The sequence below is a fragment of the Mastigoproctus giganteus genome, chromosome 8, assembly GCF_048544385.1.
Source record: "Mastigoproctus giganteus isolate SK-2022 chromosome 8, ASM4854438v1, whole genome shotgun sequence".
Classification (NCBI taxonomy): domain Eukaryota; kingdom Metazoa; phylum Arthropoda; class Arachnida; order Uropygi; family Thelyphonidae; genus Mastigoproctus; species Mastigoproctus giganteus.
This window is the reverse complement of record NC_143582.1, coordinates 224,482,545-224,506,942: the sequence shown is the minus strand read 5'-3', so window position 1 is coordinate 224,506,942 and position 24,398 is coordinate 224,482,545. Positions and strand designations below refer to the sequence as shown.

The 24,398-nt window shown below is 35.9% G+C and overlaps 1 protein-coding gene across 2 annotated transcripts in view; it reads right to left on the bottom strand.

The window, feature by feature from the left end:
• LOC150082369 (uncharacterized) overlaps positions 1-24,398 on the bottom strand; it is a 72,443-nt gene that overhangs the window by 11,212 nt on the left and 36,833 nt on the right. For both annotated transcript variants that reach the window (XM_090380523.1, XM_090380524.1), the window contains 2 exons: positions 15,833-15,939; positions 14,433-14,492 (listed from right to left, as the gene is read on the bottom strand). In XM_090380523.1, the coding sequence (XP_090236649.1) occupies positions 14,433-14,492; positions 15,833-15,939 (167 nt within the window). The remainder of the gene's footprint in view (positions 1-14,432; positions 14,493-15,832; positions 15,940-24,398) is intronic.

Here is a 24,398-nt window from a genome sequence, read left to right as displayed (position 1 = left end):
ATTTGAGTTGCACTTATTTTGATTCTTTTAGAAAACCAGCACAAACATGAATGGCTATAGTGGGAAAACTGGGAAGTAATAAAGAAGCTAGTACCGGCTCACAGTGGTAAAGGAGAAACCATAGTTAACTCACAGATACTTAAGTTTAATTAAGGGATTGGCATAGCCAGTTTGTCGGGGATCACAACATGTTCGGTCTATATTTAAAGTTGACATGCCGGGTGGGTAAAGTGCCTGCCTGGCAACCCAAAGGTCGCGGGTTCGATTCCCGCCTCGGGCTTGGATCAAAGTACTGCAAAAACCTTGGGAGGTGCATTATGGCCACAGAAGCCTATGCGCCAATAACTACCAAAAAAAAAAAAAAAGTTGACATAGTTCATTAAAACTGCATGTTTTAACAAGCCCATCGTTTCGACTGCTATGATGAATAACGTCAATCCAAAATAGGATGTTGTTTGCACATGTTTCTAGTTCAGAAGAACAATTCTATTATTAAATTCTAAAATTATATGGCAGGGCTTGCTTGAAATTCGTCAGTGGTTTTGAAAACATTACGAGAATACCTTGCCTGTCATGGTTTTCCATGTTTGATAGTGAAAATTACACAAATGCTTAAAAATACACAGAACAAAACAAGGTTAACGACTAAATCAGTGCTTTATGAAAATCTCAGGTTTATGAGTTAACTTCCTGGCACTGCTTGCCATGACAGACAGTTATAATATTTTTTTGTGTACAATAAACGTGACAGAAGAATAAGAGCAAATGAATTAGCATTCAAACTTAACATAAGAGTTAAAACCATAATCTGTAACAACCTACAGTAAAGTTTGTGCACAATGCCAAACAACTTTCAGTAGAACACAAAGAAAGACCTGGAAGGTCAAATTTAAACTGGTTCTGAATAAATGATTTAAGAGGGAAGGAGGTGATTTTTTTTTAAATTGCATCTAACTACCAATAAGACACAACATCATCAAAACCCAATATGGAATGAGGAGGCACACGCATTTACCTCACCTAACAAAACGATAACCACCATAATTTGGGATGCCAGGTATTATTCACATCGATTTTCTAGAATAAGGTCATACAATAAATGCTGGTTATTACTAAGAAACTGAACAAAAACTGATTTCTGTCAATCAGTTTTCATATTCCAACCTACTTTTTCTCTCATAAACTTAAATTTAATTACATTATTCTTAAAACCCATGACACACATTAACTGCATCATGATGCAAATGTGCATCATGGGATTGTTAATCCACTTCAAAAATAACTTCAACATTGTCAGCATTTTTAAAAAATTTCTACCCCCATGGGCCCCATATATCTTGGTTTGGTTGCTTGAAAATATAGGATAAAGAGATAATAGAATTTACACTGATCCAACTATTTCATAATAGTATCATAATAATTTGATATCATTTATAATAGCTGTCCAGAATTCTGTCCCAGTTTTCATTCTTCAGAAAACGTTTTGTCCCAGCTTTGAACTCAAAAAATATCATAACCATACATTACTGAACATTCTAAAGCACCAATCAGCTTTGTCTATATTTTATTTACATCTATATATGTCACAGTTACATTATCCAAATATTCAAGTAAATTCACTCATTCCTTTTAGATGAGATAATTTCAGTGATGAATAATGTATTATTATGGTCTGTACCTCTTCTTCCTAAATGCAAGCTTCATTACGACAAAAGAAAATAACAGATTATTAGTATTGAAAATAATGCAAGGGAAACAAACTTATACAGCGTCAACCAAAAAAAAATAATAATAATAATTTTTCTAATTCTTCCTTAAATGTATTCAAACTATCCACTTCCACAATACCAGATGGGAAGTTTAATCTAACAATAAACTATTTGCTGGCTGAAAGAAAATTTCTGCATCTATTCAAGCATCCTTTCTGAATTTAATATTTCCCCCCTTCTGTGTGTGAGTTGTATCAGCTAGAGTAAGGATGCTATTAACATTTAGTTTACTCAATCCATTCAGTCTCGGACACCTCAATCAGATCTACTTACAAGGGTCTAGTTTTGACACACTACAAATTGCAGAAATGAAGATTAATGCTACCCATGTGCAGAATTTTGCATTTGTCAATGTTAAATTTCAATTGCCACTTCTCATTCCATCTGCCTAATTTTTCTAGCTCTTGTTGAAATAGCATACCCTGATTACATTAGCCACCCTAATGACCTTAATCTCTTCTCCAAATTAGACAATAAGCCTGATACACCTTCATCAGTATCATTAATATAGAAAACAATAGGCTCAGCACTGAACTCTGAGAAACTCTATTGATAACATTAATCCAAAAAGGGCAGTGCCCATTAATAGCCAACCTCTTTCTTCTGCCACTCAACCATTTCTTTATCCTCACTAGTATACAACCCCTAATGCCACACTGCTCCAATCTGTATAGCAGTATTTTTATGTGAAACAATATCAAAATCTATTCTAAAATCTAAGAACATGATGTCAAAATAAGTTTTTGTATCCAATTCCTTTGTTATTGCTTCACAGTATCCAATCAGATTGGTCAGACATGGTTGATCATCCTTTGTAAATTGTGGAGACATTTGCACATCTCCAATTCAAAGGGATCTTCCCTGAATCCAAGGATGCTCTCATAATTATGGCTAAAAGTCAAATGATGGCTTGCTTACCACCTTTGCTGCTTCCCTTAATATAACTGAAGAGATAAAATCATTTAGCTCCCTATTACAATTTAATACACTTGTGGTCTCCCCACCCCTAAAAAATTCCTCATGTGTGAGTCACTGCTGATAATCAGATCAAGAGTATTGCTTTCTCTTGTTGCCTCTTTAACATGCTATTATAGAAAACAGTCATCCAATAAATCCACAATAGCCTTGCTACTGTGTTAGTAGAAATCAGTGATATAATGAGCACTTAAGCCTGTGTGGAGTGTAATCTGCTTTAATTTCTTAAAGAACTACAGATTATTCTCAGATGTTTTGTGGTATCTCCTGTGCCACTTCTTCAGTGACTATAAAGACAGCAGAACCAGTAAATTATGGTTACCTGATTTGTATAAAAGTTGTTAATTTGATTATGCATTTATTTATTAAGGCTTAAGTCTTGAATTATTTAACAAATAGCTATTGGCAAACATAAGGTAAATATTAAATTTTAACAGTTTTAAATAATTTTACATTAGTTATTTTGTTAATAAGATTAATAATTAAAATTAAATAAATTAACATTAACAAAAGAATATTTAAGATCCACTGTGTCAGTGTCCAACCCACAAGTTCTAGTCAATATCTGGAAAAAGTCCCCCGTTGTAAGAAATTCTGATTTACTGGCCTACCCAATTTGTCTATACAGTTATATCTCTAAATTTTGAATTTCAATATATAGCCCTTCAGTTTGTCAGCAACCTGACAGGGCTGTTAAGTGATGACAAGTGATGTTATTCATATTTAGCATCACTTTTCTTGTAGTTCATCACTTTTCTTGTAGTGTTAACATAAGCAAACAATTCTTTGCTACTTTTCTGTGCATTCTTAGCAAAGGCATCTCATAATCTGCCTTAGCTTGCCTAATCCCCTTTTTGACTTGAATGCAGACTAATCTGTACTTAATATAGGTTTCTGTGTCCCTTGTATTTATAATTTATAATCATCCCATGCATTTTTCTTCTCTGCCACTAGTCTCATTCAGTTCATCCATTTATGTCTAAACCTGGAAAAATATTTCTTAGTTAGTATAAAAAGCTTAATATCTTTTATGATTACTTCCCTTAATGCTTTCCATTTAGAATTTGCAACTGATAATAACATCAGTTGGGCCTGCTGAAGAGAATTTAAAAATTGCTTAAAACCACTGTAGTTACCCTGCACCTTTGCAAAATCCTTTTACACTTCACAGTAAATATATCTTTAAGCAGCTCTTACATCACTATATTTTGAACACTAACATGCACTTGTTCCTTTACCTGGACATTCTTAATGTATGGGGGGGGTCCCCAGTATCCGAGTGATCATTAGCCAAGTCCCCGCAGTTGCAAGGATTTGAGAATTAAAGGAAGCCCTTGAGAAAGTTGACCAAGCACTTGAATATTTTTGTGAGAATGACCAGTTTCATGTTCATGCAGCAAAAGTTAAGCACAAAGTTAAAGACATAAATGCTACGATACAATTTTATGTGAAAAATTATGGCATAAAAAACAAAACTCTAAATTCATTCTTTATTATTAAAAATAACAAATACTGTAACTTCAATGACCTTTATTGAACCTTACATTGTTCAACATATAATAAAAAAATGTCTAATAAACCCCAGGGGCTCACATCTGGTGAGCATGGGCTTGGCACACCCAGGGTCCTGAGCTGGATGTCATCATTCTTCTTTCTTGGTGACCTCTCTCTCTCTCTCATATGCTGAAGCTTATGCTGGTGCAGCATTAGCCTCAGGCTTTCTTTTTTTTTTCTTTTTTTTTTTTTTTATGTGAACCCCAAACACGAGAGGTATTAGAACCTATAGTACTTAGTACCGTGCTTGGGTTGGAGGTTGAGAAGACAAAAGAAGATATTTGTTGACATTGGACTTTAACTTCTGTAGATTGTAATTTTCAGGAAATATGTATGAAGGAAAGTTGTTCCAAAAAACGGCAGTTGAATGAATAAATGAGGAAGATGAAAAGTTGGTTCTGTGGGTTTGAAGTTGGACAGTAAATGGATGTTGGCTGGTGGCGGCACGTGTTCGGACTGTTTTGAAGGAGAGAGAGCGGGAATTATAGAAACCAATTCAGAAGAACAGTGCCCATGGAAGTATCTGTAGAAGAGGCATGCAGCAGAAACAGTACGTCTATGAGAAAGCGAGTGCAGAGACTCTGTTAGAGATGAATCATTAATTAACCTAACTGCCCTCTTCTGAATGGAATCAAGAAGCCTGAGAGAGGTTGGGAGCACCACCCCAGATGTAGGAACAATATTCCATGGCAGGGCGGATTTGCGATGTATACAGAGTGAGCAGCTGTTTGGAAGAAAAGTAACGCCGGAAGCAAAAGAGAAAACCAAGTTTTTTTAGATGCAGAGGAAGCAATATTTGTAATGTGCTTGTGCCAAGAGAGATCACAAGTCAGAGTAATCCCCAAAAGAGATATATCATTTTGCCTAGAAATCGGAGTGTCACTAAAGATAAGCATAGGAGCAGAAGGATCCTTTTTGCGAGATATAAGACAAGACTGAGTTTTAGAAGGGTTGAAATCAACTAAGTTGTCTTTGCCCCACTGGAGAATTACCTGAAGATTGGCATTTAATGAATTGGTAGCAGATTTTCGAGAAGTTGAAGCTGATTGAGCAGACAAGGTTTCTCAAAATGGAAAGTTGAATGCAATGTGCTATCATCGGCAAAACTATGGATAGGATTTCCAGTCAATGGAAGAAGGTCATTAATATACAAGAGGAAAAGAGTGGGGGAAAGAACTGAACCTTGGGGGACGCCGGCATTAGTGGAGAAGTTAGAAGAGAGAGAGAGCCATCCACCATCACCCTCAGTGAGCAATCAGAGAGAAAACTGGATAACCAATTACTAAAAACAGTTGGCAAACCATAAGATGGAAGCTTGTTTAGAAGACCTTTATGCCAAACACGATCAAAAGACTTTGAGATGTCAAGAGCATCTACTTGTGTTTCACCAAACCTTTCCATTGAATTAGTCCATAAATGGGTAACATAAGCCAGAATATCACCAGTGGATCGACATTGACGGAATCCATACTGGCGATCGTTGATCAGACGGAAGGTTTCTAGGTAGTTTAAAATTTGGCGGTTAATTGATTTCTCCATTACTTTAGAAAGAGTAGAACTAATTGCAATGGGATGATAATTGAATGGGAGGGATTTGTCATCCCTTTTTAGGAACTGGCTGGATATGAGCAAATTTCCAAGCAGAAGGAAGAAAGTGAAAAAAGGCGGCAAAGAACAGGAGTAAGTTCAGGAGCACAGGTTTTGAGAACAAGTGGAGAAATACCATTGGGACCTGGAGCTTTCTTAGCATCAAGATTCATCAAAATCCTTCTGATATCCTTTTGACGGAAGACCACAGGGGGCATTGAATGGAGCGTGTTGGGAATGGTGGGAGGTGTTTTACCAAGATCATTAATACATGAGCTGGAAGAAAAATGGGATGCTAGCAGGTCAGCTTTATCCTTGGCTGAAGTGACAACAGAACCATCTGGTTTGGACAGAGGTGGGAGCAGAGATGGGCAAAAGTTGCGGCCAATAGCTTTGGCAAGAGACCAGAATGCTTGGCTACCATTAGGGCAAGAAGCAAGTTTTCTACTCTTAGCCTGTTCAAACTCTAGTTTGGACTGATTAATAACTGCTTTACAATTGTTGCGAGCTTTGGTGTAGGCAGAAAATGAAACTGAAGAATTAGAAACAAGCCAATTACGATATGCAATATTCTTCTCTTGAACAGCCTTAGCACATTTATTGGAAAACCAAGGTTTAGATAAAGGACGAGATTTTAAAGTGGAGTGTGGGATAAAGGATTCCATTCCTGCAAGAATAATTTCACTGACACGATCTGAAAAAACGTTGACATCAGAAGTTTTGAAACAGTAATCCGACCAAGGAAAAGAAGAAAAGAAGTCTCATAGGTCATCCCATTTTGCATTCTTGTAATGCCAAACAACACGAGGTTGGGAATAGCCATGAGATAAAGGTTCCATTGGAGAAGAGACAATCACCAAGTTGTGATATGAAGTGCCTAAAGGACCTCTCACTTCAACCGTGTACTTAGAAGGGTTGTTTCTGAGAAAAAGATCAAGCGTACTGGCTGTATGATTAGGATTGTCCGGTATTCTTGTAGGTAAATGAACAATCTGTGCTAGGTCATTAGTAATTGCAAAAGCCTCATCATCTCGACTTGCTGGGTCAGTGTGACTAGAAAACAGAAGCCAGCTGGAGTTGTGAACATTAAAATCACCAAGGAAAATTATCTCACTGTTAGGAAAGTTGGACTGGAGAAAGTCAAGTTGCAAAGAGAGGAAGTCAAAGAGCTCCAAGTGATTAGTGGAGTTCGGAGAACGGTAGAGACAACAGATGAATTTGACACAATGAGGTAGAGAGATTTTAAGCCAGAGAAGATCAAAGAGGGGAGATTCCAAATTGCCAAGTCTCTGACAGGGAATATCAGAACGGACATATACACAAGTACCACCTTTGAGGCGAAAGGAATCGTACAGCGAATAATTTGTGCATCTGAGATGAGCAGTAGTTGAATAAACCAATAACTGAGATTCTGTCAGAAAAAGTACATGGGGTTTGGCAGACTGCAAGTGGAAATGGACATTGTTGAGATTAGAATTGAGACCACGTATATTTGTGAAATGAATTAGGAAGTGCTTGGGAGGTTTAGATCTTTTCGCAGATAAGCTTGCTCTATTAGTTTGACAATTCATGGTGTATTCAATAGTAAGAAAAAGTGGGTCGGACATGCTGTATGAAGTAATGAAATTTTTGGATATGGCGTACACGTGGTAAGAATATACCCAGATCCTTGATATAACGTGGTCTCGACAATGATCCTCGTATACACACTACTCGGACTCCCTTCAGTCACTATCTGGCAGAGTAGAGGTAGCAAGATTATACACTAGCTGATCCGGAAGCCTCCTAGAGAGTTACCAATAGGTTCGTTCCAGTGTACTTACTAGTGGCCTGCCTGAGAACACCATTTTAGAGCTGTATCCTTGAAATGTAAGGAATATTGGATCTCGCCACGACATTCATCATAACCTCAAAAGTCATCAATCGTACTGCATGATGGAAGAGATAGGGAAGGGTTGACCGGAACTTAGCTCTAGAGACTAAACATGGGTTCCACCACTTCCGGCCTCCAATAAGGAAAGTGGTGGTATTTCACCGGTTGATGAGAGTCATGTACCATCTAGTACTGCCTGGTAACATAGAGGGGCGGCGTTCCTCCATGTGGTGTGGGCGCCACACCTCGACCCCAGCTTATGTTGGTTCACATCTGGGTGGTCACCCACCATGTACTTGTGCATGGAGGTTATACCCAGGATTACTAACAGTCCCACCATTGTGAAGGTGCAGCAGAGGATTTGGCTGTCACAGACCGTCCGGACTTCGCCGAAATTGGGTCCACTTGACTTGAGTGTCACCCAAATATCAGTTCCATCAGCGTTTTAGACTCCCAGGTAGCAAGTACAGCTTGTCTGGCACATCTGAGAGAATGTCTGTGACAACCTCAAGGACCATTTCTTGCACCATATGGCTGATAATAATAAAATAATTGTCTCAACTTTGAGTTCCTTCAATCCATTTTTTTACTAAGTGCAAGTACATAATACACATTACAAAAATTTGGTCCCCGTTTTAAGTGGAATTTTCTGGAACCAATTATCGTTATCTGAAGATAACGAGAACCCTCTGTAAGAAGAGTCACTACTGATAATCAGATGAAGAGTACTGCTTTCTCTCGTTGCCTCTCTAACATGCTGATGTAGAAAACAGTCGTCCAATAAATCTACAAAAGGCTGCTATTACGTAAATGACCAACCCACAAGTTCACTCAGTATCTAGAAAGTTAAAATCTCCCATTACAAGAAATTTTGATTTCTGTCCACTCAATTTGTCTACATAGTTGTTGTTATACTCATCACAGTCACTTGGCCTATAATTTAGCCTTCTGCTATCATTTTTGTCTCTCCAGTGTGTACTCATACAAAACCAAGTCAAACCAAACCACATTTAATGACCTAAACAGTAATTCAAATTCTTAAATTTATTTACTATAATCATAGCATTAATGCACCTGTTTTTGCACTTAGTAACCATAACACAACCCATGCATGTGCTTGTTGCAAAAGGACTGCCAGCAGGCCTTGTACTCCCTAACACTCCAGGCTGTTGCATATCCAAATAGAAACAGTGCAAAGATTACTTTCATCTCTACCCATGGCTGCCATTACTCTATTAGCCTGTATACACAGCCCTTCCTACCAAGTTTTCTAATCAACCTAACACTGACTTGATAGTATCAGCAAATATCCTTGTACCCCTTATATTCAAGTGTAGCCAACACTTGTGTAAAAACAATCTCCCCTATTACAAAGCACAGACCATGCAAAGAAAAGTTCTTCCCATGAGTCTTGCACAGTCTCCTCAGAACTGAATTGAATGACAAAGCTCTTATCATGTACTCCCTCCAACAATGTCTAGGTAAAATTGCAGACACTTTCAAATTTAGTAGTAGTAGTCGCAAATGATGCAAGAAAGCAAGTTTATATATAGCATCAGCAAAAATAAATAACTACACATTTCACCCACCCACACCCTTCAAGAATATGTCTAGTTCTTCCTTGAATTTATTCAAACCATCCACTTCCACAACAGATGGAAGCCTTTTCCACGAATCAACCACCTGCTAGCTGAAGGCAAACTTCCACACATCTACCCTGCAACCATCTTTCCTGAACTCAATTTATTTAATTATGCCCTTTCATGTGTGTAGTCTCGCCAAGAGGAAAAGAATGCCATTAAAATTCAACTTACCCAATCAATTCAATGCCTTAAACACTGCAAACAGATCACCCTGCGGGTAAATAGTCTCCAGACGCTGCAATTTGCAGAACTGAAGCCTTTCTAAGTAAGAGGCCCTTCTGTTCCCTTCACCAATCTGGTTGCCCTTCCTTGCCCCATTCCAGCATAACTATATTCTTCCTAAAATAAAGCCTCCAGACCTGTATACAATACTCAAGATGCGGCCTAATCCTGGCCTTATACAAAGGGATAATCACCTCCTTATCCCTTTTAGCAAAACTTCTATATATTATTGACAAAACCCTGTGAGCTGTCCAGGCATCATGTCTGCGCTGCTCAGAGAAATTTTATATCTGACTGCACAATTGATCCCAGGTCATTTTCATTTTCCACTACCCTGAGTGTAGTACCACACATTTGATAAATTACTCTAGATTACTGCTTCCCACATGTAGTACCTTGCATTCAATGTTGAACTTCAATTGCCATTTCTCAGCCCATTGACACAATTGTCCTAGATCTTGTTGCAGTAGCTTACCCTAATTACTGTTTTCATAACCACACTGCCAACCTTTGCCATTCACATTTAGCAGGCCAATGGTTCATCACTTTCTTTGTATCATCTGAAAACTTAAGACCCAATATATCTTCATCAATATTATTAATGGATACTAAAAACAACAATGGGCCCAACACTGAACCCTGATAACGTTAATCCATGAAGAACAGTGCCCACTGATAACCACTTTGTCTTCTTCAACTTAGCCATCCCTTTATCCATAGCAGTAACTTTCCCTTAATGCCACATTGCTCTAGTTTGTACAGCAGTCTTTTATATAGTATGAATCAGAGCTGTAATATTCAATACGTTCTACGTTGATATTAATATTTGTAAAATAATAAGAGGAGTTTACCTCAATATAGTACGTAGAACACTTCCGTATGATACGCTCCAGAAATTAAAACGAAAAAATCGAAAACTTACATTACAGTAAAAAATAAATAATTAAGAACCAATTTAACACAATTAAAAATCAAAAAGAATCTAACGAAAATATTCAAAACGATTTTCATTCCTAAAGCTGACAACACTTTTTGACCATATGTCGTGATCACAGGAATGAAAATTACCGAATAGGGTTGAACCTGAAACTTAAATAGTGATTATTTGTCTTTGTGCATGCGCGTAAAGGTCCACGCATGGAGATCAAATATGGCTGCCGAACATTAACAGAATTCTTGTGTAATTTAATTTCTACGGTTTCTGCAATTAATAGTTGCGTATAATTACGTTGAACATTAAGTATTTTGGCTTCATTAAATAAAAAAGTATGTTTTTCGTTAATGGTACGAAAGCCTAATTCTGATGCTGCTGAACGAGAAGCACGAACTGAGGCTCATGTTGATTTACACGAATATTCAGAGAAAATCGCGTCGAACCTTGGTAAGATGAGTCGCAATCACCGCAAGAAATGTTGTATACCAGATCATTAATTTGTGTTGCGAACGCAGAAAGAACCAAGCGATTGTTCAGTATAGTGTGTAATTTCCGTATTGGAAATTATGGAAGTTACTCATTTGAAGATACCAAATTTTAAATTTGGTATCTTCAAAGATCTATTAAGCTGTTTGTGCCACAGTTCAACATATGGGACAGAAATAAAGTATTTTTTGATATTACTATTGTTGATTGGTGTAGTATTTTGTATCCTATCTTTAGCCTGTACCCTAATCCGGTTCATTGTGGCAAGGGGATAACCCCTGTTTAAGAACCTGCTAGTTAATATTTGTATTTCTGAGCCCAAAGCAGATTCCGTCGTTGAATATTTATAGGCATTTAGAAATTGATTAAAGATAATCGATCTTTTGTAGATGAACAGGTGATAGCTATTATAATGTAGAAGCATACTGGTGTTTGTAGGTTTTCGATAGATGCTAAATTGGATTTTATTCGAGTCCCGAGTAAGCGTGAAATTTAGAAAGTTTAATGACTTTGTATCCGTATCCTCCCTTTCCAATGTAAATATGAGTCTAGAATGAATATTATTAAATGAATGTAAAATGTCTTGGATAGTACTACTATCAGTAATAACTAGAACATCGTCTAAATACCTCCCATAGTATGTGATACGGGGTCAAAAAGGTGTCAAATGTATATGCTCAATTGTTGAGAGATAGATCTCTGACATTAAGCCGCTCAGGCTCAAACCCATTGGCAATCCAAAAATTTGTTTGTACACCTTGTCTCGAAAGGTGATATAGTTGGCCTCAACTAACAATTTAATTAAGTGAAAGATTTCCTTAATAGGTAGCTTAGTATAATTAATCGGTGTCAAGTTTTTATTTAACATATCCCAAATAATATCTAATGTGTATTCAACGTTTACATTCGTATATAACGAGGAATAAATTGTCATTGTTGCCAAGTCTACAGTCTTTAAGATTATTAAATAATGTGTCGTAGTTCTTAATCCCAAATTGTATTACCTGTCTAAAGGGTTTTATAATGCTATATACACGTGTGGCTAAGGATGAAAATGCTGAGTTCCTGTAGGAAACAATAGTTCGAATAGGAAATCCAGTCTTGTGTAATTTTACCTGACCGAAAAGTGCAGGAATATTGTATGTTCTGGCCTTCAATTCCTTTAACTGGGCCATAGTGATGTAGTCGTTTTTTCGATATGTGGTTAACGTTTTATTATATTTATTGACCAAATTGGTAAACAGTGCTGGGTCTACTTGAAGATAAGTGGAGGTATCTGAAACAACTGAATCTAACTTATTAATATAATCAGGTTTATCTAGTATTACCACTGTATCTCCTTTATCTGCCCTCTGTATAATAATGTCCAATTTCCCCGAAGAAATTGTGTATTCAATTTAGGAAGTCACGTTTCTTTTATGTTATTCACTACTTGGCTAACTTGTTGAATAAATAAATATTTTTATGGAACATTATGAAGTCCATATTCAATATCAATTACGCACTGTTTTTTTAGGTAGTTTTCGAGGTGCTAAATTATAATTTAGTCCTTTGGATAAAAGTGAAATCTGGTTCTGCGATAGCGTACACGAGGAAAGATTTGTAATCTGTTGATATGTCGGTTCATTGAATACTGGGTGAGGGGGTATTCGTGAACAAGCTAACGTATAATGTGGTAGTACATTGTATGTCTGTGAATAAACAGAAATACCTTTCCCAGGTTAGGAAGCTTAGCGATAACTTAAAAAATTATCTACATCTGAATGATTGGTCTGTATTGAAGACCTCCATAGATTTGCGACATGAAGCACAGACCTCAGAAATAAAATACAGACACGTTAATAAGTTGCAAACATTATCGGATAGGTCAAGAAACATTCATGCGAATTCTAACACATTGTTGCGGGCTTGCGACCAAGTACATACGAGTTGGGTGACAACCCCCCCACAGACACACAACGTACTACCACAGAATACGTCAGCTAGTTCATTAAACTTTCTAAATTTCACGCTTACTTGGGACTCGAATAAAATCCAATTTAGCATCTATCGAAAACCTACAAACACCGGTATGCTTCTACATTATAATAGCTATCACCCGTTCACCTACAAAAGATCGATTATCTTTAATCAATTTCTAAATGCCTATAAATATTCAATGACGGAATCTGCTTTGGGCTCAGAAATACAAATATTAACTAGCAGGTTCTTAAACAGGGGTTATCCCCTTGCCACAATCAACCGAATTAGGGTACAGGCTAAGGATAGGATACAAAATACTACACCAACCAACAATAGTAATATCAAAAAAATACTTTATTTCTGTCCCATATGTTGAACAATGGCACAAACAGCTTAATAGATTCTTTAAAGATACCGAATTTAAAATTGTGGCCAGGCCAATACGGAAATTACACACTATACTGAACAATCGCTCGGTTCTTTCCGCGTTCGCAACACAAATTAATGATCTGGTATACAACATTTCTTGCGGTGATTGCGACTCATCTTACCAAGGTTCGACGCGATTTTCTCTGAATATTCGTGTAAATCAACATGAAGCCTCAGTTCGTGCTTCTCGTTCAGCAGCATCAGAATTAGCCTTTCGTGCCATTAACGAAAAACATACTTTTTTATTTAATGAAGCCAAAATACTTAATGTTCAACGTAATTATACGCAACTATTAATTGCAGAAACCGTAGAAATTAAATTACACGAGAATTCTGTTAATGTTCGGCAGCCGTATTTGATCTCCATGCGTGGACCTTTACGCGCATGCGCAAAGACAAATAATCACTATTTAAGTTTCAGGTTCAACCCTATTCGGTAATTTTCATTCCTGTGATCACGACATATGGTCAAAAAGTGTTGTCAGCTTTAGGAAGGAAAATTGTTTTGAATATTTTCGTTAGATTCTTTTTAATTTTTAATTGCGTTAGATTCTTTTTGATTTTTAATTGTGTTAAATTGGTTCTTAATTATTTATTTTTTACTCTAATCTAAGTTTTCGATTTTTTCGTTTTAATTTCTTGAGAGTATCATACGGAAGTGTTCTACGTACAATACTGAGGTAAACTCCTCTTATTATTTTACAAAAAAAGCAATCTTTTATGTGCAACAATATTTAATTCTTACTCAGAACTTTTTCTCAACATTGCTCTGTACTTGCTAAGCAAGTCCTTAGATCTTTTATTCTTAATACCAAATGTACAAACGTGTACGTCACCTTTTGTGTCATTAAAAGATGACAGCTGCTTTACCCATTATCAACTTTTTTCCTTGGCAGGCATAACAGAATTAATTCACATCACTTTATGTGATCTCTAAAACTTATGAATATAATAAACTGGTGTCAACTTCCAATTACTTAATTATTCAAAATACCTACCTTTGCCTTCACCTGGACACTGGTTTGTTAACTCAATTTCTTTGCACACATTCTTCCAAGCTAAATGAAATTAATTTATATATGTACAAAACTGTATTCAAGATATATTATAATACACAGCATTATAAAAGATACTCAAACAACAAAAATCTTAACACTACTTCTAAAAGCTATCTTGTGCTGGCATAGTGATCTCCTGTACAATTTACACAATCATCCAATCGGGATGACTGTCTCCCCCAAGAGGAGCACTCACTTTGTGGGATATGCTATTTCACTTAACAAACATGATAATCAACCCAAAGTTGAGGTCGACACACCATTTTAATAAATGCAGAAATGTCTAGTGCAATATATCTAGGCTGGTGGTGTACATGCATACTCTTAAGGGTATGCATGAGAAGTTGGAAAGTGAGGGCATCATGGTACCATGTGGACACTGATGACAGGCTCCATACTTTACACTTGACATCGATATCCATACGGATAGCAAAACGTCATCAAATTGACCTCTGAACAGTTGGAGTACATGAATGTTTTCTGTAAAGTTTGCTTTACAGCTTGTTTCAATAAACTATAATTTTTTTGCCTTTAAAAATTTAAATGGAGTACAGTGTTGTTTAATCTTTTATTACAATAAATTTCATTAACTTATTTTTGTATGTTAACTAACAATCCCTCCTATCATGAAAATTACTGGTGGTACCACTGACTAAGGCAAAAGTTACCATAAAATTTGAGATAACTTGATATAAATTATAGTGCCTCATAAAATTTTCCCTCTCTGGAATATACTAACCTTTGGGTCAAAATTTCACCACTTAATTCTTTGTGAGTCATACTAGATATATAATAACCCATTGAGGAAGCAGCATACCCTCCATATGTATTCAGTGAGCATGGAATATCCATCAAGAGTATCAGTATATTGACTTTCAGTGGGACGTGGCGTTGCCTAGCAATAGACACATCAGGACATTAGCCATGAATAAAAACTTGAAGGCCACAGCTTTCACTCAGTGCTTGGTATATTTACCAATCTCAAAATACTTGAATTCGTAGGCCTACAAATTTATGAGGCTACTTTTGAATTATCCTGTATAAGCTGGTAAACAAAAAATGTAATAAATGAAATAATTATGACTTATCCCCACTTGTGTTTTTATGGTGCTGGAAAAGTAAAAATTTTATGTTACCATGAAATGCCTCAGTAACTACATTATTTTTAAATGTATTTTTAATCTCTAAAATAATTTAAAGAAGTTAATACAAAATAATCCTTATAGATAGACTTAGAGATAACAAGGTAATACTGCTCAACTAATAAAGAATGAACAAGATAATAACAAAAAATAAAAGATAATGTGAAATTAATAAAGAACACAAATCAGAACACTTACCATCATGAATGTATTTGGTCACTTCATGATGAAATGTTACCTCTTGAACACTTCTTTGCATATGCTGCTTTCTTCCATTAATCTGATGAAATGGAGGTTTAGGAGAACTAAAGAAAGAAACCATTATTCATTTATAGGAGAATTGAATATCTAAGATTAATTTTGTTTTATACCACACAAATTACCAACAGATAATATAAACATTCAATTAACAATATAAAACAAATGAAACAGAATAATTAGAGCTGATCTTTAAGGGTAGGGTGGATGTTTATCCAGGACCAAGACTGAAAGGTGGCCCAAATCCCAACAAGGGGGGGGGGACAATTCCAGGAAAGGCAACCTCCTCATTACTGTCCTTTTCCCGAGATTAAGATCTAAAAACGTGCAACCCATTTGGTGAGAATTGCAAAAGAGCATCCATATGAGGAAAGATTTTGAATATATGGGCTTAGCAACAAGTTCTAATAAGGCACCTGGGAAGAAACCTCATTAGGGTCTATAAGGCTCTTAGAGGGAAGGGTAAAATGAATGAAGGTGAAATTTTCACTGCTATAAATGATTCCAGAACTAGGGACCATAACTTCTAATTACAGGAGAAGAGAAAATTAAAAACTTCTTACACTCCAGTCAAAATGTAGCAAGTTTTCTTTCAGCTAGTGAGTTATTAATTATTTGAATAAGTTACCGCTAAGGGTAGCTTGAATAAATTCAAAAGGTCAGTTAACTGTGCAAAAAGAGAAAAATATAGATAGTTTATTTTATTGGTTTATTTTTATTTGTTATAAGGTAGTTTTTAATATTTTTGGAATTACTCAAAAGTTGTAAACAATCTTTAATTATCATACAAAATTAAACACTCATAACAGCAATCATTAAGCCTTAAGTCTATTTTAAAATAAAAATTAAGGATTTAGAAACAACAGCATGATCAAGATTTATCAAATGGTTGTTCTTCCAATAACTAAATATGCCTCTCAAGTTTCGGTGTCCTCGTGGGAAAGGTTTAGAAAAGGCCACAGAAAGTGTTGTTGTTATTTAGTTTTTAGGAGCATTAGCAACTAAGGCCATATTGCTCCGGAGATATGCGGTGATCATTCCCTGACCTTTCCACATCCTCCGTATCTGGCGGTGACGGGCTCGAACCCCGGTCTAATCAAGAAGTGTGTGCTACGCACTGCTGCTCCTTCCCACCTGGCTACAGAGGCACCTCACAGAAAGTGTCTAAAAAAGCATTAGTAGAGGCATATGATGCAAGAAAGCAAGCTTTTGCAGCATCAGCCAAAAAAAAAAAAAAAACCCCTTCCACTTCACCCCTCCGTTCGTTCGAAATACCTGTCCAGCTGAGCCTTAAATTTATTTAGGCTATCAACTTCCACAACAAAGGATGGAAGTCTGTTCCACCAACCAACCAACTACCCGCTGGCTAAAGGCAAATTTCCGCACATCTATCCTACATCTGTCTTTCCTCAATTTGAATTTATGCCCTCTCAGGTAATTATTCTGAGCAAGAGGCAGCATCCCATCAGCATTGAGCATGCTCAAACCATTCAAAGCTTTGTACACCTCTATCAGATCACCTCGCTGGTGCCTAGTCTCCAGACACTGTAATTTGCAAAACTTAAGCCTTTCTTCATAAGAGCAACCCTTCATTCCGTTCACTAACCTTGTTGCCCTTCTCTGTACTCGTTCCAGCAGCTCTACATCCTTCTTGAAATGAGGCCTCCAGACCTGTATACAGTACTCAAGGTGCGACCTGACCATTGCCTTATACAAGGGAATAATCACCTCCCTATCCCTGCTAGAAAAATTCCTGTATATCATTGATAAGACACCATGAGCTACTCTTGCAGCCCGTCTGCACTGCTCAGAGAACTTCATATCTGCCTGCACAATTACCCCCAGGTCCTTTTCATTCTCTACCACTGTGTAGTACCACAGAGTTGATACGTTGCTCTGGGGTTGCTGTTTCCCATACGTAGTACTTTACATTTGTCAATGTTAAACTTCATTTGCCACCTCTCAACCCATCTGCACAACCTTTCCAGATCCTGTTGTAGCAGCATAGCGTCAGTAGCATCCTTAACAACCCTGCCAACCTTTGTATCATCTGCAAACTTGGACATTAAGCTTCATATACCATCATCAATATTATTTATAAATGCAGAAAACAACAATGGACCCAACACTGAACCCTAAGGGACTCCACTAATAACATTAGTCCACGATGAGCAGTGTCCATTAATTATCACTATCTGTCTTCTGCCACTCAACCATCCCTTTATCCATAGCAACAATTTGCTACCAATGCCACACTGCTCCAATTTGTGCAGCAGTCTTCCATGTGCAACAGTATCAAAAGCCTTTCTAAGATCCAAATATATAATATCAAAGTTATTCCCTGCATCCAATTCTTTTGTGACCTGCAGTGCTTCTTTAACCAGTGCTTCCATTAATTTTCCTGGAACAGAATTTAAACTCACAGGTCTATAATTACTTGTGTCAGCCTTTGATCCTCCTTTGTGAATTGGGGTTACATTTGCACATCTCCAGTCTGTTGGGACCTCCCCTGAATCCAAGGAAGCTCTCATAATTATGGCTAAAGATTGCTTACTTCCTTTGCTGCCTCCTTTAATATAACTGGATAGATCCCATCCACCCCAGGTGCCTTTCTTGTATTTATCTTCAACAATTTCTCCTCCACTTTACTCTCAATTATTACAAGATCATCTAGCTCACTGCCAGTGTTTACTTCATCTATGGCATTCCCATTCCTGAATAACTCCTCATGTGTGAATGTAGATGCAAAATATTGATTTTGTTTGTTAGCTTCCTGAGCAGGATCATGAACAGTTGAACCATCGAGAAACTTTGAGCAATACCTCAAATCACTTTTGATAAAAATTTTATCAAATATCTGTGCTGTAGAAAAGGCTTAAATTACATATCCAAAAACTGTATTAATTGATTATCACCATTTTGAATTACTAACTCTTAGAAAGAAGGCAGCTTTTGGACATAAATCTCTATTAAGCAAAATTATAAAGTTAGCAGCTATGCCTCTATTAACCATGAATTTTAACTGTTCATTACCTGATCAACCTTCAAGACACCAGAAGTTATTTAAAACTGATAAAAGCAGGACAAACTACTTACATTTTTATTATATTGACAGATTAATGTATAATTTTAACATGAGTAATTGCATATTGACCTATTTAGCACAAATCATATTCCTAAAAAACAGGTTAGAAACATGCTTTTAGTACATGTACTAATTAATTATTTCCTCTTACAGAATTTCTACTTGGTTATCTAAATTGCTATTTTCCTATCATTATTTATTATCTGTTTTGTGTTTATAATTTTTACAATAATTCCTCTTTGTATGACTTCTGAATAGTCCATTTTTATTATGTATAAAATTTGTATATTTGATTGCTTTTTGTTTTCACTCGAACATTGTTGTAAGGAAGATAATAAATTTATTTATTCTTATGTAATACATTGTATTATATTTTTATTACTTTTTACCACTGGAAACTCCATAGCCATTTTTTTTTTTTTTTTTTTTTTTTTATTCAAACAGCCATGTCTGCATAAGCATTCAGAATTAGGCACAAGTTTATATTTTTTTTCACTGTTTTTCAGGTCCTAAATCAATCCTGAAAGTATAGCCTTTAGTGTTATGAAACACTAGGGCCACAGCAATCATTACCATATTTAGCAATCTCATGGACTCAAATCATGATTGACTTAGACCCATTTACTACCATATCCCCATGCTGACCAAGTTACACAAGCCAGTTCAATGACGTGGATTATATTCCTATAGGCTGCTTTTTCAGAAATACCACAGGATTGCAGGTTGGCCAAGACCATCAAATCCATACTGTCCAAGATAAGTTTCCTGTGCATATACAATATTTTCAGGCATCCTGCAAAATACTCTTCCTTTTAGACCTTTTCTGCAACTAAATTTCACTTGAAACTCATGCTATAACTATACTATAACAAAACTGCCAGTTTGATAAAATGTTTTACCACAAAAAATATGCTGATCAGTCATCATGTTTACAAAAGGACTAGTAAAAAAAACTTCACATCTTACTTGTTTAATAACACCAAATATATCAAATCCAATATATCAAAAACTATTGACCATGTACATACAGAGCCACTCCAAGATACTAGCCATCCAAACAACAGGCTTGTTAACCAAAGTCGTATGGACACCTCCAAAATATCTATAAACACCTATATTAGTACAATAGAGCATCGATAATCCGAACTAATTGGAACCGGGGTAGTTTGGACTTCTGATTTGTTTGGATTTTCGAACTTATGAAAAACACTGTTCTGGAGACCAAAATAAAAGGTTCAGTAAGTTTAGAAATAAGAAAAAGTAAAGTCTAGCCATTATCAACCCACTGCAGGATGGAAGCCTCCTCAACAATTCATGCTGAGGGAAATGGACCATAATCTGCCACGCTGGTCCAGTGCGGGTTGGCAGATCGACCGTATTCAGCAGTCAGGGGCTTGAATCCCAGTCTATTCAAAGAGCGTGTGCTACTGCACTCCCGCTCCTGCCCACTCGGCTACGGAGGCCTTAAAAACATTAAATTGTACTTACGTATTTTTATTCATAGGTAACAAAACAAATGGAACTTCAGATAACATGTGTATAGGCCTTTAATGAAAATAATTACTTATTTTTTGTTGCACCTTTTAGCAAGAGTAATTGAGCTGGATAGAATTCCATTTGTCAATTCAGCATTCAGTTTGTTTATCGATTTTTACATATCATTTAAATTTATTAATTGGTAAGACTAATAAAAGTGCAAATTTGTGCTTTATATCTTCATTTTTATAGCCTGCACATAATATTCATCCGATTTTCACTTATTAGAATTGTTGTTTAATAGAATCAAAATTCAATTCGCAAGTGTGATAGCAATAACTGGCGCTTACTGTAACTGTTTTATGGCACCAGTATAAAAAATAAATAAATGAATGCTAGCTCGTTTGGATTTTTGACACTCAGCCACATGAAATGGATTGGTTCTTGGGTTTTATTGGCGCATTAACAACTAAGGCTGTAATGCGGTGGATAAGTAGAAGTGGGCCTGTAATGTGGTCTCCCAGATCACCAGACTTAAAAATCCTATGGGTTTTTGTATCTGGGGTCATGTAAAAAAAAAAAAAAAAAGCTTGGTGTACACTTCTGACATTAACACAGTTGAGGAATTGCAGCATCAGGTTGAAGGACCCTTTCAGAAAATCAGAAATGACCCAGGAATGCCTGAGAGGATTCGCAACTCAATGTAGAGAAGACTACAAGGCTGGTACGGATGTAAGGACAGCATTTTGAACACCTTTTGTAACATCCTGTAACATCTGTAAAATTCTGTGATGTTGAAAGCAAAAATTAAAAATGTATTATCTTATGTTTAATAAAACCACCCTTAGCATTCACGGCTTTTTGGTAAACTAGTGCTCCCATAGTCAGTGGTGGAGCTTAACAGAAAATGTGCATTATCTTGAAAACAGTTCATTTGCGGCACGATGTTCACTGGGACTTTGCTTATTTTAGCTTGTACTTTTCACCTTTAAATTATTGATCATAAACTTTTTTGAAACACCCTGGAGTCACATGCAAAATAAAAATCCCCCCCTTTACTATTCACAATAGTTATATATTTCAGTAAACACACATCAACATTAAGATCACTACCACCTTTATGTGGAGGTTCTTAATGCATGATAGGTCACTGCTTGTAATCAAATCAAGAGTATAACTTTCTCTTGTAGCCCCTCTAATATGTTAGTAATTCAAGAAATCCATAAAAGTTTTGTTACTACATAAGTGACTATTCCACAATTTTCAGTCAATATCTAGAAAGTTAAAATCCCCATTAAAAGACATTCTGATTTACTACTCTACTCTATTTGTCTGTAAAGGTGTTCATTTATACTTATGACAGTTGATTTGGCTTATGACATACTCCTATTCTCATTTTTGTTATCCCCAGTACTTATGTCACAATAAACTGACTCAACATTACAATGGCCATCCACATCAAGCTACTTGTGAATCTTCTTGGTTAGATCAAGTATTAATTAGAAAATAATAATTACTTAAAATGAAAAATTAAATACCAGATAACAAAATTAGTATTAACATTAAATTATATTAAGAATGGATCAACAAAGATTTTCAGTTACATGGTATTCTTTCTCAGTCTACTTCATTCACTGTTGTGTATCGTATGTGAAGCTCACAAGGAGAAGCTGTAATATGTGGTATCTCTCTAAATATTAAATATCTATATTTCAGTTTAATAAATGTATCCAACACAGTAAAACTAGCCCCTTAGTTATATTAGCTTATTTGAATATTCAGTAATTCACCATTTTTATTTTAATTCTTTTTAGTTGGTTGATTAAATATTTGTTTTCGTGTATATCTATTAATATACTTATAAATGTGAAAGTTTTGTTGTTGAGTATATTTAAATAAAAAATAAATTAAGCATATCTTTTTAATCCCACTATCCCAAACAACAAATGGAAAACGTATTAAAGCAATTTCAAAGAAATGGGGTCACAATGAATAGATCAGTAGAAGAGGGATCACCAGATAAGAAAAAAACAGGTTGCATATCACTGCTCTAAAGCTAAAACTTTTCAATATCTTTTCCTTCAAAACAATGATGCAAGCATCAATGTTTATAAATCTATTTCCTCAAGAACCTTGGCTATTTGACAAACCTCTGAAAGGAAGGAAGAGGATATAGACAGCAATGGTTTAAACAGATAAGAAAAAAGGAGATAAAGAAGTGCAGAAATAACCAAGCAGGAAATAAACGACAATGCGGAATTGGAGTTTAATTCTTTTTCAACATTTTAAATTATGATTTAAAACATCTGGACACATTCATTGAACAAATATAAAATCAACAATCCTAACTTAAGCAAATGACGAATAAAGAAAGGCAATATTTCAATAGGACAATGATGAACATCAAAATTAAGGAAAATGTTAAATTTAAGAGGTACTGCTTCTGAATGTAGCAAATTATGATAGCATTACAATGCACATTAAATTTTAATTATAGCATTAATATCTGAGTATTACTGTGATGCAAAATTCAAGTATTATTAGAGTAATATAGAAAATAATGCATGAATTTCGGAGGATAAAAATTACACTGAATATATAATACATATTTTTTTTTTTATGAAAACCCCAACCATGAAAGGTATTAGAATTTGTAATACTTAAGCCCCTGGCTTGTAGCCATGCAGGGTATTGTGTACCCTGCATGGGGTACACAAAACCCTGCAGGGTATTGTTGACGTTACACTTGAATTTCTGTAGATTGTAATTTTCAGGAAATATGTGTGAAGGACTGTTGTGCAGAAAGTAAATTAGGTATTGTAGATCAGAAAAGGATATGGAAACCATGGTTCACAGAAGAAATGATAGACAAAATTTCAGAAAAGGCAAGGATTAAATATAGGAGTTTGAATAATGAACTTAGAAGGGCAAAAGATGAAGCAAGAGAAAAATGGTGGGAAGAACAGTGCAGAGAACTAGAGGACAGGGCAAGAAGAGGAAGAAGTGACATAATGTATGAAAAAGTCAAGAATTTAACGAACAGGAAGAATAAAACTACTAGAAAGATAAAAGACAGGAACGAAAAAATTCTATATGACAAAGAACATGTAAAGAGAAGATGGAAGGAATATATAGAAGAAATATAGAAATATAGAAGGAATATATGATAAAATAAATGAACCCAAGGTTGGGCCTGTGACAGCAGAAGATGAAGAAGAGACCTTAAGGCCAAAACTAATCAGAGAAGAATTTGAAAGGCAGTGGCCTCATTAAAAAGAGGAAAGGCAGCTGGACTGGATGATATACCAGCAGAAATTTAAAAGGACTTGGAGAAGAAGCAAAGAAAGAATTATTCAGGATTTGCGGGAAAACCTATGAATGTGGAAGCTGGCCCAAAGACTTCTAAAATCCATAATCATCCCATTAGAAAAGAAGAAGAATGCAACAAATTGTACCGACTATAGGCCAATCAGTTTAATTTCCACTACTCAAAAATCCTCTCAGTACGAATTAAAGCAAAAGTGAGGGATTGTAAATTCATAGAAGATTAGTTTGGGTTCAGAGAAGGCTGTGGGACCAGAGAAGCAATAGGAATATTAAGAACACTAGCAGAAAGAAGCATGGAAATAGGAAAAGATCTGGCAATCTGTTTTGTTGATTTCGAGAAGACTTTTGACAGAATGAATTGGGTCAAGCCGATGGAAGTCCTAGAAAAGATAGGCCTAGATAAAAGAGATCTTAAACTAATTTGGGAACTTTACATGGGACAGACAGCTGTGGTTCGGATTGACGGAGAGGAATCAGAAGTAGATGACACTGGTAGGGATGTAAGGGAAGGTTTTATTACTATTATTATTATTAGCTATATGGTGCAAGGAAGTCTGAGGCTTATGCTGCACCAGCCAAAAAAAAAATTCCCGAGTTACCCTGAGAGAGAGTGAGAGA